Source organism: Lithobates pipiens, unplaced genomic scaffold (genome assembly GCF_037356315.1).
Source record: "Lithobates pipiens isolate NorthernLeopardFrog02 unplaced genomic scaffold, aLitPip1_a1.2 Scaffold_23, whole genome shotgun sequence".
NCBI lineage: Eukaryota > Metazoa > Chordata > Amphibia > Anura > Ranidae > Lithobates > Lithobates pipiens.
Genome location: NW_027507785.1, coordinates 128,521,625 through 128,536,081, shown reverse-complemented (window position 1 = coordinate 128,536,081; position 14,457 = coordinate 128,521,625). Strand labels below are relative to the sequence as shown.

Genomic DNA, 14,457 nt, shown 5'->3' with positions numbered 1-14,457 from the left:
TAGACTAATTGTGAATAAAGCTCATTTGGTTAAAGTAAACAGTCAGCACGTGTACTATGATTTGCATTTAACATCCTCAAATTGGAACTGAAGCCTGTGTCAAGGAAAACAATTGTTTTTTTTTATAAATATGCCCACGTATTTATAATAAATTTAAGACTGAATGACCTATATATAGTAATTTATTTAAATACACTCTACACTCAGCTGTGGATAACAAGCTTTCCATTGCACTGAATAATTGGTCTATTTATCACACTGTTCAGCTTGTTAGGCCCCCACTGAGGTTTAAAGAATGGGTGCAGAGAACCTGTATGTCATTTGCAATATAAACAAACAGCTCAATTCATATGCCACTTGTGTACACCATGTGACTATTGTTATTAGTAAATAAGTCACATGGTGTAATATAGGTTATAATCATCGCTCACATCAATTACAATAAGTCAAATGTATTTTCTTATTTACTGTAATAATAAGCAACAGGTGAGGACTCATGTCCTATAATACACTATATGACCCATTCACAAATTACATTAGTAGTCATAAGATTGCAGTCTTGCCATCTTGTGACTTGTGCAGCTCTATAGCGGACTTGTGAGGGGTCATATATTGTTTTATCAATTGTTTAGCAAGGAGACCCTGGCAGTATACCAGCCCAGGGTTTAAAAGAATAGCAGCACTGATTACACTTTCATTCCATCTGCAGCAACAGCCCTTAACCCATTGTTGCCATCATACATCCCCAATGCCTAGTCCCTGCAGGGAGAAGAGCCATCTCATTACAGTTTTGAGATAGTAAGAATGAGTAGCAACGATGACCATACACAGTTTTCAGGTACTTTTCAACCAGCTTTCAATTTAATATAAAACCTAAAAAAAAAAAAAAAAAAAAAAAATCAACAAAATCCTATTACCAACAGTTTCAATCTTTTTATAATAGGGGGTAGAAAAAGTTGGTGGTGGGTTTTGTAGATTTGGAATTTAAACCTGGTTAGAAATATTGTGTGTATACCCAGCCTCATATTGTGTCTTGAACACCATTTCTATTTATTCAGTCCATGATTCCTGCAGGCTTTCAACAAATTTATATTTGGGAATTCAGGCAGCACATGGGACAAAAAAATAAAAAATAAAAAAATAAAACACAGAGGGGTGTGTGCAAGGAATGTCAGCAAGTGGTAGTGAAAATTGTGTGTCTGTTTTCTACAATGGTATACAATGTGCAACCTTCAGTTACAGCTTATGTTCACATGATTACTTGATTTTTATGTTTTCAGAACTTCAGCATTATTGGTGCCTTTAAGGTTACTTTGCCTGATTAATAGTATAAAAGCCATTTTGTACCAAGAAAGTGCAGAAAAGCCAACTGCACAAATATTCTATCCAATTTACTGACAGGCACTTGCACCGGAAACTATATGGTGCCAACAGCACACAATGTTTCTGCTACTTATTCTGAATAAGATTTCTGTAAATGAGACAAGTATAACTGTGTAATACAGTGCAAACTAAAATAGCATTAAATTGGCAGTTTTTGTATTGCATAAATAGATCACTACATCTGAAACAGAAGTAGTCTAAAGAAAATTGTGAATAGATATGTACAGGTTTCCATAGTGTGAAATGATTTATAGTAGCTTTCATTTGTGGAGGCAAATCCCAATAGTATATAGCTGGACATGCCACCACACGGATGCCATCTGATACCAGACAAGGCAGAGCACCAGAGATCTTACCACACACTCCCAGAGTACAGGTCAAATGAGCCTGGTTCAGACTGGTAAATACTATGCATGATTCCAAGGAGGGTGAGAAGCTCAATATATTTCACATCTTCGGTATACAAATTGTTTAATGCTAAAAAGGTAACAATATTTTATTTTAAATGAGTTTGTGTTTTCACACTTGTGAATAAGAGATCTACATAAACATACATCACTCTCACACTGCTGACATACAAACCTGTCCTCACTGTTGCTTTGTTTAGAAATATTCAGTTTTGACCTGAACAATACTCTGTGCTTACAAAGTGAGGAATAAATCTTTCATCAAACATAACACCACTCCCCAGCAGTTTATTATATGTCCGTACGGGGCCTGTCTCTAGCCAGTCATTTTATCAATGACCTTAGAATTCAATTGGTATTCACTCTGTTAAAATTACTGACATTGTTTACATTCCCAACATTCAGTGCACTCATTTCTGCACAGCTCAGCTCCACCCAGTGCTCTACTATGTCTTCCCACAATTGCTCCCAGTGCATTTATATATCACTTACATGTCCACATATACAGTTGGTCTTTAAAAGCAAACATTTACATTCTGCCATACGTAACAGTAAAACATACTAAAATATCCCAAAACTGGTGTTGCAGATTTTGGGCTATATGACCTTGTGCTACTGTCTTAAGACACGTGAAAAAGGATCTTCGTATGATAATAAAAATAATAAACTGTATAAAATCCTGTGATTCACATATAAAATGATGCAGTTTTGTGGCGCAGCCAGAGATGCAGTGATGTCACAGTGTCTGCATATACGCGATATCCGTATCTCCATGAAAAGAGGCATCTAAAGAAACTGTAAATTAAATAAGAATAAAGTGTCAGGACATACGATTTGGAATATGCTACTGTACACCCTAAAATGGCAATTTTACTTTCAGTTACACAAAGGCAGCATATTATGTTACATCTGATGTGTAGAACAACACAGGCTAATATTTAGTATAAACCATTCTCACCGCTATTCTCCTACACTGTTCCGTAGTGCAGCCTCTTCACGCAGTGCTGACATGGCGAGCCGCAAGTGTTCCTTTAGCTGGTCAATCTCACGCTCTGAGCGGGATTTGATATTATTGAGTTCCACATAAATGTCTTTGTACTTCTCTGATGCATACCTCTTGTCCTTGAAAAAGATGGAATAAAAGCACAACTTGTTCAGAATAAAAATTTTTTTTATATGTTTTAATAACTTATTTTAAATAAGCTGCACCTACAATAGTTATTAGAAAATGAATGTCTTGAGTTTTAAATGGAACATTAATACCAAGGAAAGGAAAATCTTTGAACTACGACTGATAATTCTCACTGGATTTGGCGTGGAGACACAACGGACATCTTCAGCTGCCATTGTGCACTTGCTGGGCTTCTAATGTGTCCCTGTGGCTCTAATAAGGAAAGGGCTCCCTCCAGGCATACCTGCCCTCAGGGCCAGTGCAATGATTTTTGTCTACATAGGCAAAGATGCATTTTGCCACCACAGCGTGGCTGGACGAGGGAGCAGTGTGGTTGGAAGAGGGGGGGGCACAGTGTGACAGGAGGACACACACTATACTATACCCCGGGCACTGTGTACAAGAGTCTTCTGTTGCAGTGAATATTGTTCTGGGTAAGGGGCGTGAGCGGCCTTTCTTAACCTTACCGGCACGACAGGAGCAGCATGGCTGAAGGCAAGAAGTGGGAGCTGGGGTCGAAGGGCGGAGTTGGGAGGCAGGGTGTGTCGTCCTCCTGTGTAAAGCGTATCATTGGTTGCTGGGACACCAAGCTGCCTTATGCTGGCGCTGGCTCTTCCCTTAATTTAACCACTGCTATATATGTTCCAATTTGGAGACTCTCAAATTGAAGAGTTAGGACTGCACTTTACAGAGGAGCCTCGACAAGGCAGTGTGGCTTCCACGTATATATTTGTAAAACCTCTGTTTTAATATAAATTGTTAGACAATGTCAAATTGTTTTTTATTTGTTTGTTTTTTAACAGGCTAGCTGGTAAGCATGCTGGGAAATGTTCTATTTGTTTGCATTGCTGATCGTGGCTTTAACCTCTGTGACTCTTTCTCCTTCCCATTTGAGAAAATCGGGTACTGTCCGCGATAGGTTAGTGCAAATAAAAAAATAAAAAAGTATCACGGACAGTACTCAATTTTCTCTGTCACAATTGCACTAATATGGCTACAATCACTTCAAGTATGATGGAAGTCCAACCCATTTTAAAGCAAACTTGTCTGCTGCTTATCTGGCTCACTTTCATTACCCTCTGTTTCCCCCCCCCTCTTTTTATATATTATTTTAAATTACAGATGTTGTAACGATAGGGACGTCTGATTAACCTCATACTGTGTGGAGAGAATGGGAACATGGTACTGAACACATTAACGCTTCTTTTCCCCCTCAAAATTTTAAAAGCTACAGTCAGATTAAAATCTCCTGTCCGTACTATGGTTAGTACATAAAATCGGATAAAAAAAAAAAAAAAAATACAGATTTCGATGCAATTGTCTGTTAATCTGATTCGCTGTACACAGATTTCGAGAGCCAATCAGGACAGCTCCTGTGAAATTATCAGAAGGGACAAGCACAATTTTTTTTCTCGCACAATACCAGAACGTACCGTTTTCTTTAAATCAGTACAGTATTGATCCGGAAGAAAAATAAATAAATAAAAAAAAAAAAAAACACGGAAGACCAAGACCATGCATTTTTGGAAATGAAAGAATATGTTTTAACCAATTCAGCCCGGGAGGTTTTACCCCCTTACTGACCAGAGCATTTTTTTCCAATTTGGCACTGCGTCGTTTTAACTGACAACTGCGCAGTCATGCGTCGCTTTACTCAAACAAAATGGACATCCTTTTTTTGCCACAAAAAGAGCTCTCTTTTGGTGCCATTTGATCACCTCTGCGGTTTTTATTTTTTGCACTATAAACAAAACAGCGACAATTTTTATTTTTTTTCAAAAACACTATCTTTTACTTTTTGCTATAATAAATATCCCAAATTTAAAAAAAAAAATATTTTTTCCCTCAGTTTAGGCCGATATGTATTCTTCTACATATTTTTGGTAAAAAAAAAAAAAAAAAAAACTCAACAATTTACACACAGATCCCAGTTCTCTCTCTGTCACGAGCGTTCGCGGGTGCCTGCCGGGCACTCACACCGGTGGTAAGCCATGGGCGCGCATCCCTGGCAGCAGTCAAAGGGCAAACCGACATAAGGCAATGTTGTTTCAATCACCCGTGCCATTCTGTCGCAGTAAAACTGCGGCGGCTGGTCAGGAACAGGTTAATATAATACAACACGTCATTTCCGAAGTTGAATTCTGTCATAGGAGAATTTTCGTAACTTTAGTAACCAGTTTTTTGATATGAGACTAGCATGCCAAAAAAATAAAAAAATTAAAAAAAAGATAATTTGTCCAAAATTCAATCAGAAGTCAATCATTAGATCAACTTTTGTTGAACAGACAAGCTGTAAAAAACTGTTAATGGAGCAGAGAGGGGGTACACACGTGATGCTGAATGAAGCTGTATCGCAACTACCCATCAAGCGTGTGCAATGCACAGTTGCAGCGTTGAGGTGCAGGTTTTTGGGGGTTACAGCAGGTAGTGAGGTGACATAATGCTTGCTCAGCATCTGAAAAACACCTGTGTATTTTCTGCAGTAAAGTTTTCTTTTTACAGCCTGTGCCTCTTACACTAAATGTACAATGAGCTAAACATGTGAAGCTCAGGGTACCTTCTCAGCATGCCTTGGTGCAGGGAAGAACTAACTTTAACTGGTCCAGTTAATGAAGATGGCGAAATACACTGACATTTCAGAAGACAACTAGGAGAAGATAAGAACACCCGCAAGGGAGGTGAGTGTAGCAGGGGCGGATCCAGGGGGGGGCCCAACAGGGCAATTGCCCCCTCCGAGAATGCGGTTCGCTCCGCGGGTGATCCGGCGGTCAGCTCCGCGGGTGAGAGCATGCGGGAGGTTCCGCAGGTGTCGTTCCGGGCGGGCAGCTCAGCGGGTGACAGCACGGGCGGGTGAGGTTGGGACAGCTGGGCGGCTCAGTGTTCGAGCAGGGGAGCAGGGAGATGACATCATCTCACTTCCCTGCATCTCTGCAGTTCCGTCCTCACTGTGCGTGAATCAGTGGGCAGCAGAAAAATTACATTATCTCTCTGCTGCCTAATTTCACTCTGGAAACAATCCGCAACGTGTGGCAGGCGACATGCCAAGTGACAATCTGCAACGTGTGGCAGGCTTAGTGGCAAGTGGCAATCCGCAATATGTGGCAGGCTACGTGGCAAGTGACAATCCGCAATGTGTGGCAGGTGACGTGGCAATCCGCAACGTGTGGCAGGCTACGTGGCAAGTGACAATCCGCAACGTGTGGCAGGCTACGTGGCAAGTGACAATCCGCAACGTGTGCCAGGCTATGTAGCAAGTGACAATCCGTAATGTGTGGCAGGCGATGTGGCAAGTGACAATCCGCAATGTGTGGCAGGCGACGTGGCAAGTGATAATCCACAATGTGTGGCAGGCGACGTGGCAAGTGATAATCCACAATGTGTGGCAGGCGACGTGGCAAGTGATAATCCACAATGTGTGGCAGGCGACGTGGCAAGTGATAATCCACAATGTGTGGCAGGCGACGTGGCAAGTGACAATCTGCAACATGTGGCAAGTGACAATCCGCAATGTGTGGCAGGTGACAATACGCATTTGGTGACAAGTGACAATGTGCAGTGTGTGGCAAGTGACGTGGAAAGTGACACCCTCAAGGCTCCCACTGATTCTGCATTATGGGGAGTTTTTTTTTTTTATAATTTTAATTTTATTTGATTTTTCAGTTAAAAAAAGAAAGAGAAAAACAAGCGGGAGGGTAATCATAATAAGGAAAAAATGTGTTACAAGTACAGAACACTCCTCCAGTACAATATATAAAAAAACAAGCAAACAAGACAGATGTCCTTAATGTTACAGTCAATGACCCTTTGTCTTACCTACTTACTTTCCTTTCCTTCCTATCTTCCCTCCCCGCCACTTTCCCAGCAGTATATCCTAGCCCCCCCACCCATCCTCCCCCCATATTTGTTGGCCCTTCCTCCTCGGTTTATTCCATTAATACCTGGATGTAGGTTTCTGTCCTTTTGAAAATTCTCCATTTTTTCCATACTGCCCAATATTTGTTCATCTGGTTATTCTCCATTTTAACTAAATATTCCATGTTATTAATATATTCAATTCTCCACACCCACTCTTTAACCACTTGCCGACCGCCGCACGACGATATACGTCGGCAGAATGGCACGGGCAGGCATATGGGCGTATATATAAGTCCCTGCCTGCCCGCGGGTGGGGGGCCCGATCGGGCCCCCCCCCGGTGCCTGCGGCGGTCGGCATTCCTTCGAGAGCGATCCGGGATGAGGGGGCGGCCATTCATTCATGGCCACCCCCTCGCGATCGCTCTCGACGAATGGAAATCCTTCGTGACATCACTTCCTCTCCTGTAATGTAAACACAGGAGAGGAAGTGATGTATTCTCTCCTCCGTGTCGGTATTTTTCGTTCCGGCACCGAGGAGAGAGGTTCGGTGAGTTGCACCAACACACCACACATACAGTAGAACATGCCAGGCACACTCACACCCCCCCTTTACCCCCCGATCACCCCCCCAATTACCCCTGCCCCCCCAGTCACAGTGACACCAATTGCTTTTTTTTTTTTTTTTTTTTTTTTTTTTTTGCATTGGTGTCATTTGTGACTGTAATAACTGTTAGGGCAGTTAGTGTTAGCCCCCTTTAGTTCTAAGGTACCCCCTAACCCCCCCAATAAAGGTTTAACCCCGTGATCACCCCCCGTCGCCAGTGTCACTAAGGCTGGGTTCACATTGCAGCGGTTTGAGAACGGATGTGATTCGCACCGCACTGCAGTGCAAATCACATCCGATCTCTGTGCGATTCGAGTTCAGCCATACAGATAGTATGGCTGAATTCGTGTCGCACCCGCCGCAAACTCGCACGGGACCCTTTTTTTGGTCCGCAGCAGAATCGGATCGCATGGGTGTTCACACCATGCGATCCGAGTTTGCAGATCGCACTGCGATATGCGAACTGATCTGGGGGCGTCATTAACATTTCACTGACACTCCCAGCAGTTCGCATAGGGCAGTGTGAACTGCCGCCGGGAGGCATGCGATGCGGGAACCCGCCGCGGATTCGTGGCGTTCCCGCATCGCTCCAGTGTGAACCCAGCCTAATAAGCGATCATTTTTCTGATCGCTGTATTAGTGTCACAGGTGACGCTAGTTAGGCAGGTAGGTATTTAGGTTCGCCGCAACTTTTTATAGCGCCAGGGACCCCCATATACTACCGCATAAAGCCCCCTGATTGCCCCCTAGTTAACCCTTTCACCAGTGATCACCATATAACTGTTACAGGTGACGCTGGTTGGTTAGTTATTTTTTTATAGTTTCAGGGCACCCGCCATTTATTACCTAGTCTCACTAGTGTACCCCTAAATTTAGGGGCGTCTACTTTCCAAAATGGGGTCATTTGGGGGGGGGGGGGGTTTGTGCCATCTTGGCATTTTATGGCCTTCAAAACTGTAACGCCCTTAGAAAGCCTGAAGGCGGTGCTTGGTTTTCGGGGCCCCGTACGCGGCTAGGCTCCCAAAAAGTCCCACATATGTGGTATCCCCGTACTCAGGAGAAGCAGCAGAATTTATTTTGGGGTGTCATTTCACATATGCCCATGGCATGCATGAGCAATATATCATTTAGTGACAACTTTGTGAAAAAATAAAAATAAAAATAAAAGTTTGTAATTTTCCCGCAACTTGTGGCAAAATATAAAATATTCCATGGACTCAACATGCCTCTCAGCAAATAGCTTGGGGTGTCTACTTTCTAAAATGGGGTCATTTGTGGGGGTTTTGTGCCATCTTGGCATTTTATGGCCTTCAAAACTGTAATAGGTAGTGAGGAGTGAAGTCAAATATTTACGCCCTTAGAAAACCTGAAGGCGGTTCTTGGCTTTCGGGGCCCCGTACGCGGCTAGGCTCCCAAAAAATCCCACACATGTGGTATCTCCGTACTCAGGAGAAGCAGCAGAATTTATTTTGGGGTGTCATTTCACATATGCCCATGGCATGTGTGAGCAATATATCATTTAGTGACAACTTTGTGAAAAAAAAATAAAATAAAATTAAAGTTTGTAATTTTCCCGCAACTTGTGGCAAAATATAAAATATTCCATGGACTCAACATGCCTCTCAGCAAATAGCTTGGGGTGTCTACTTTCTAAAATGGGGTCATTTGTGGGGGTTTTGTGCCATCTTGGCATTTTATGGCCTTCAAAACTGTAATGGGTAGTGAGGAGTGAAGTCAAATATTTACGCCCTTAGAAAACCTGAAGGCGGTTCTTGGCTTTCGGGGCCCCGTACGCGGCTAGGCTCCCAAAAAATCCCACACGTGTGGTATCCCCGTACTCAGGAGAAGCAGCAGAATTTATTTTGGGGTGTCATTTCACATATGCCCATAGCATGTGTGAGCAATATATCATTTAGTGACAACTTTGTGTAAAAAAAAAAAATATATATATTTTTTTGTCATTATTCAATCGCTTGAGGCAAAAAAATAAAATATTCGATGGGCTCAACATGCCACTTATCAATTTCCTTAGGGGGTCTACTTTCCAAAATGGGGTCATTTGGGGGGGTTTTGTACTGCCCTGCCATTTTAGCACCTCAAGAACTGAGATAGGCAGTCGTAAACTAAAAGCTGCGTAAATTCCAGAAAACGTACCTTAGTTTGTAGATGTGACAACTTTTGCGCAAACCAATAAATATACAGTTATTGACTTTTTTTTTACCAAAGACATGTGGCTGAATACATTTTGGCCTAAATGTATGACTAAAATTGAATTTATTGGATTTTTCTAATAACAAAAAGTAGAAAATATAATTTTTTTTCAAAATTTGCGGTCTTTTTCCATTTATATCGCAAAAAATAAAAATCGCAGAGGCAATCAAATACCATCAAAAGAAAGCTCTATTTGTGGGAAGAAAAGGACGCAAATTTTGTTTGGGTACAACATTGCATGACCGCGCAATTACCAGTTAAAGCAGCGCAGTGCCAAATTGTAAAAAGACCTCTGGTCATTTACCAGCAAAATGGTCCGGTCTGAAAGTGGTTAATGGTGGGTTTTTTGACTTGTGTCCAATTTACAGGTATCAAGGCTTTTTCTGCATTTAGCAAAAGAAGTACCAACGTATAAATTTTTTTATTCTTTCCTTTATTATTTTTCATTTGTGAATTACCACTTGTATCCTCTACTGCATTATGGTGAGTTGAACCATTTATATTTATATTACAATGTAATAATAGAAATAATACACTTCAATCATCCTGACACCATAACAACCATGGTGCCGTGATGATTGAAGCGACAATACCAGCCATTTCCCCGATAAATTGCCCCCAAAAAAACATATTTTCTAGCAGTGCCCCTCCCGAGACTAGGCTCTGGATCCGCCCCTGGAGTGTAGGGAGTTTACTTTGGCTTTAACAATTCCAGTTCAGACCAATTCTGACATTCCTCTCCTAAGTGTAAAAAACTATTTTATTTGCTAGAAATCTACTTAGAATCCCCAAACATTATATATTTTTTAGGCAGAGGCCCTAGATTTCTCTGCTGGCCTCCAAAGCATCTAATCAAACCGCTTGTAAAAGTAATCCAGCGGCTTTTTAGCTGCTTGGATTACTTTTACTAAAAAGAGAAATCTCTGGTAGAAAAAAAAAAAGAATACCGGGAGTGTAGATGCAGTCATGATACCAGTACAACCACTTTAACGACTTCCTGTCCCTTCCCTGTTTATAAAGGGTGGCAGGTTGAAGTGGTTCTAAAGCCTAAACTTTTTTTTTTTTTTACCATGATGCATTCCTGCATTAAAGTTGTTGTAAAACCTGGAGGCTTTAATTCTCTGCGTTCAGGTAAAAACTTTCTATTTTCAGCCCCCCAAACACTTATCTGAGCCCGTTTTCATTCCAGAACAGCAGCTGTGTTCTCCCTCTCCTCACTGGGCTCAATGAGAGCAGTGGGTGTCATTGGCTACTGCTGCTCTGAATCAAGTCCAGAGATGAGGGAGTTTGGGCAAAGCTGAGCCGCACTGTGTGCATCAATAGACAAGCACATTGCTGCTTGGGATCAAGCCTGCTTGTGTGCCACCATAGGAAGAAGGTTCCTACGGTGGTACATGGAGCAAAGGAGGCTTCAGGAATGCCCATGGGGGACCCGAGAAGAGGAGGATCAGAGCTGATCTTTGCAAAACCATTGCTTGCTTCCAAGATGGACTAGGAACTGAATATGGGATCTGTAGTGTGCATAGAGCAGTGCACATGACTGCAAGGAGAGGTTGGGGAGCTCATGGAGGACGTTACAAGGTGGCAAAAAAAAAAAAAAAAAAAAAAAAAAATTAAGAAATTATTTCATGAAATTAGATTACAGGAAAAATTAAGTAGTGGATGTGTATGGATCTGTATGAAAAAAAAAAAATATCTCTGAGAGGTGTTCTCATTACAAAAGTGGTTACTTAAGTGGTAAGTTAAGTGGTAGTAAAGTCTTTTTTTTAATTTTTATTTTTTTTTATTTTTTTTACCTACAGTACCTATGAAAGGTAAGCCTATAATAAGGCTTACCTGTAGGTAAAAAGAATATCTCCTAAACCTGTACAGCTTGGGAGATATTCCCCTTGCAATGAGCAGCTGACTTCAGAGGCGCATGTGCCTTGGGGATTCTCGGCTGAAAGTCCGGCAGACGCCGGACCTTGCCGGAAAAGAAGTCTGTGTGCATGCGCAGGAGTGGCGACATTGCGGCTCCGGCCACTCACAGTGCCAATGCCGCGATACCCGGAAGACACGCCAAGGGAAAATGTCAGCTCCTTCGGCATGGACCGGGTGAGATACCAACATCTCGTTCTAAGGTAAGTATTTCATAATGAGCTACTATGCGGTGCATACTAACTCATTATGCCTTTTCCCTTACAGGTGTATAAAAATAAAAAAAAAGGCAGTGGGTTTACTACCGATTTAACGTAGGACCCTGCTTTCACTATATCTGGTCTCCCACAGTACACGGAAATGCAATCGTTTTAGTAACTATAAAACTGCTAAATACTTTCTCATCAGCAGTTAGAACAGCCTTGTGACTTCTTAAATGTTTGGTAAAAGCTTGCGAGAGGAGTTTTCATTCTGCACTGACTGTCCTATAAGGCTGCAGGACCCCTGCCCATCTGTCTGGACAGTGCTGATTGGCCCTGGCCCTGTGCTGTACTCTCCCACGAAAAAAAACAAAAAACAAAACTCTAGCAACACACACCAAAATAAGCATGTGCAGCTTGTCCCCTAGCCTCTGTCTTATCAAGAGATAAAAGAAAAGATAGCATCAGCACTTCATGTTATATACAGTTGTGCTCATAAGTTTACATACTGTGGCAGAATTTATGATTTCTTGGTCATTTTTCAGAGACTATGAATGATAACACAAACTTTTTTCACTCATTGTTAGGGTTTGGCTGAAGCCATTATCAATCAACTGTGTTTATGCTTTTTACATCATAAATCACAACAGAAACTACCCAAATGACTGATCAAAAGTTTACATACGCCAGTTCTTAATACCGTGGATCGCCCCCTTTAACATCAATGAAAGCTTGAAGTCTTTTTTTGGTATTTGTGGATGAGGCTCTTTAGCTTCACTAATGGTAAAGCTGCCCATTCCTCTTGGCAAAAAGCCTCCAGTTCCTGCAAATTCTTGAACCGTCTTGGATGAACTGCACATTTGAGATCTCCGCAGAGTGGTTCAATGATATTGAGGTCAGGAGACTGAGATGGCCACTCCAGAACCTTCACTTTATTTTGCTGTAGCCAATGACAGGTTGACTTGGCCTTGTGTTCATGATCATTGTCATGTCATGTCATTGTCACGTTGGAATGTCCAAGTATGTCCCATGTGCAGCTGATGAATGCAAATGTTCCTCTAGTATTTTTTTGACAACATTCTGTATACATCTTGCCATCAATTTTGACCAAATTTATTGTGCCTTTGTAGCTCACACATCCCCAAAACATCAGCGATCCACCTCCGTGTTTCACAGTAGGAATGGTATATCTTTCATCATAGGCCTTGACTCCTCTCCAAATTAAGTGTTTATGGTTGTGGCCAAAAAGCTAAATTTTGGTTTCATCACTCCAAATGACTTTGTGTCAGAAGGTTTGAGGCTTGTCTCTGTGCTGTTTGGCTTATTGGAAGCAGGATACTTTGTGGCATTTGCATAGTAATGGCTTTTTTCTGGGGACCCGACCGTGCAGCCCATCTTTCTTCAAGTGCCTCCGTATTGTGCATCTTAAAACAACCCCACCACATGTTTTCAGAGTCTCCTGTATTTCACCTGAAGTTATTTGCGGATTTTTCTTTGCATCCCAAACAATTTTCCTGGCTGTTGTGGCTGAAATCCTAGTTGGTCTACCTGACTGTGGTTTGGTTTTAACAAAACCCCTAATTTTACACTTCTTGATTAGAGTTTGAACACTGCTGATTGGCATTCTCAGTTCCTTGGATATCTTTTTATATCCCTTTTTATACAGTTCAACTACCTTTTCCCACAAATCCCTTGATAATTCTTTTGCTTTCCCCATGACCCAGCATCCAGAAACGCCAGTGCAGCACCGGATGAAAGATGGAAGGATCTGTCAGTCAGTCTGGAGTCCAGAAGCTCACTGACCTTTTATATACACACACACGAATTACAAACAGATCATAGGTTTGGATGGTTAACTTTAAGTTTGTGTCTACTTGTGTGCACGTTATCAGGCCAGAATCACCAGGGTATGTAAACTTTTGATCAAGATAATTTGGGTAGTTTCTGTTGTGATTATGATTTAAAAAGAGTAAACAGTTGATTGATAATAAATGGCTTTAGCCAAGCCCTAACCATGAGTGAAAGAAAAGTTTGTGTTATCATTCATATTCTCTGAAAAATGGCAAAGACATCAAATTCTGACAGGGTATGTAAACTTATGAGCATAACTGTAGCTGCTAGCAATTAGTGTAGATATACAAAGAACTGTAATAACAATAACAAAGAAAAATGGCAGCGCTCAACACTATATCAAAAAACTCAAAACATCTGAAGTGTTACGATAGAGAGTCCAATATTGAAAATATTCAAGAAATATCAAGGGATAAAATTCAGGTGATCTCCCTTCTCTAGTGCTTCAATTACCCAGTGCAGCCTCCACCAATACCAGAAAAACGCTCACCAGATATAGTGGCTGTCTAATGAATAGAACAGCAAAAATCTCATATGATAAGATACAGGTCATCAGAGGTATGTAGTCATCATTAGCTCGCACTTATCCCCTCAAACCTATACCTTGAGAAATTAAACTTCCTGGTAGGATACATTCTGAACAGGGTCCCGTGATTTGAATAGAGGGTATAAGTGTGAGCTATTGATGACCCGGATCTTATGATATGAGATGCTCTAGTCATTAGACAGCAACTATACCTGGCAAGTGCATTTTTCTGACATGTGGTGGAGGTCCCACTGGGTGATTGAAGCACTAGAGGAGGGAGATCACCAGAATCTTATTAGGAGATGGATTGGGAACTGTGGAAAAAATAGGAG

General features: G+C 41.6%; 1 protein-coding gene across 3 annotated transcripts in view; it reads right to left on the bottom strand.

The window, feature by feature from the left end:
• Positions 1-1,837: 1,837 nt before the first annotated feature.
• Positions 1,838-14,457, bottom strand: part of TRIOBP (TRIO and F-actin binding protein) — a 97,281-nt gene continuing 84,661 nt past the window's right edge. For all 3 annotated transcript variants that reach the window (XM_077452338.1, XM_077452336.1, XM_077452337.1), the window contains exons 13-14: positions 2,749-2,912; positions 1,838-2,585 (exon numbers count right to left, since the gene is read on the bottom strand). In XM_077452338.1, the coding sequence (XP_077308464.1) occupies positions 2,751-2,912 (162 nt within the window). In that variant the 3' untranslated portion in view covers positions 1,838-2,585; positions 2,749-2,750. The remainder of the gene's footprint in view (positions 2,586-2,748; positions 2,913-14,457) is intronic.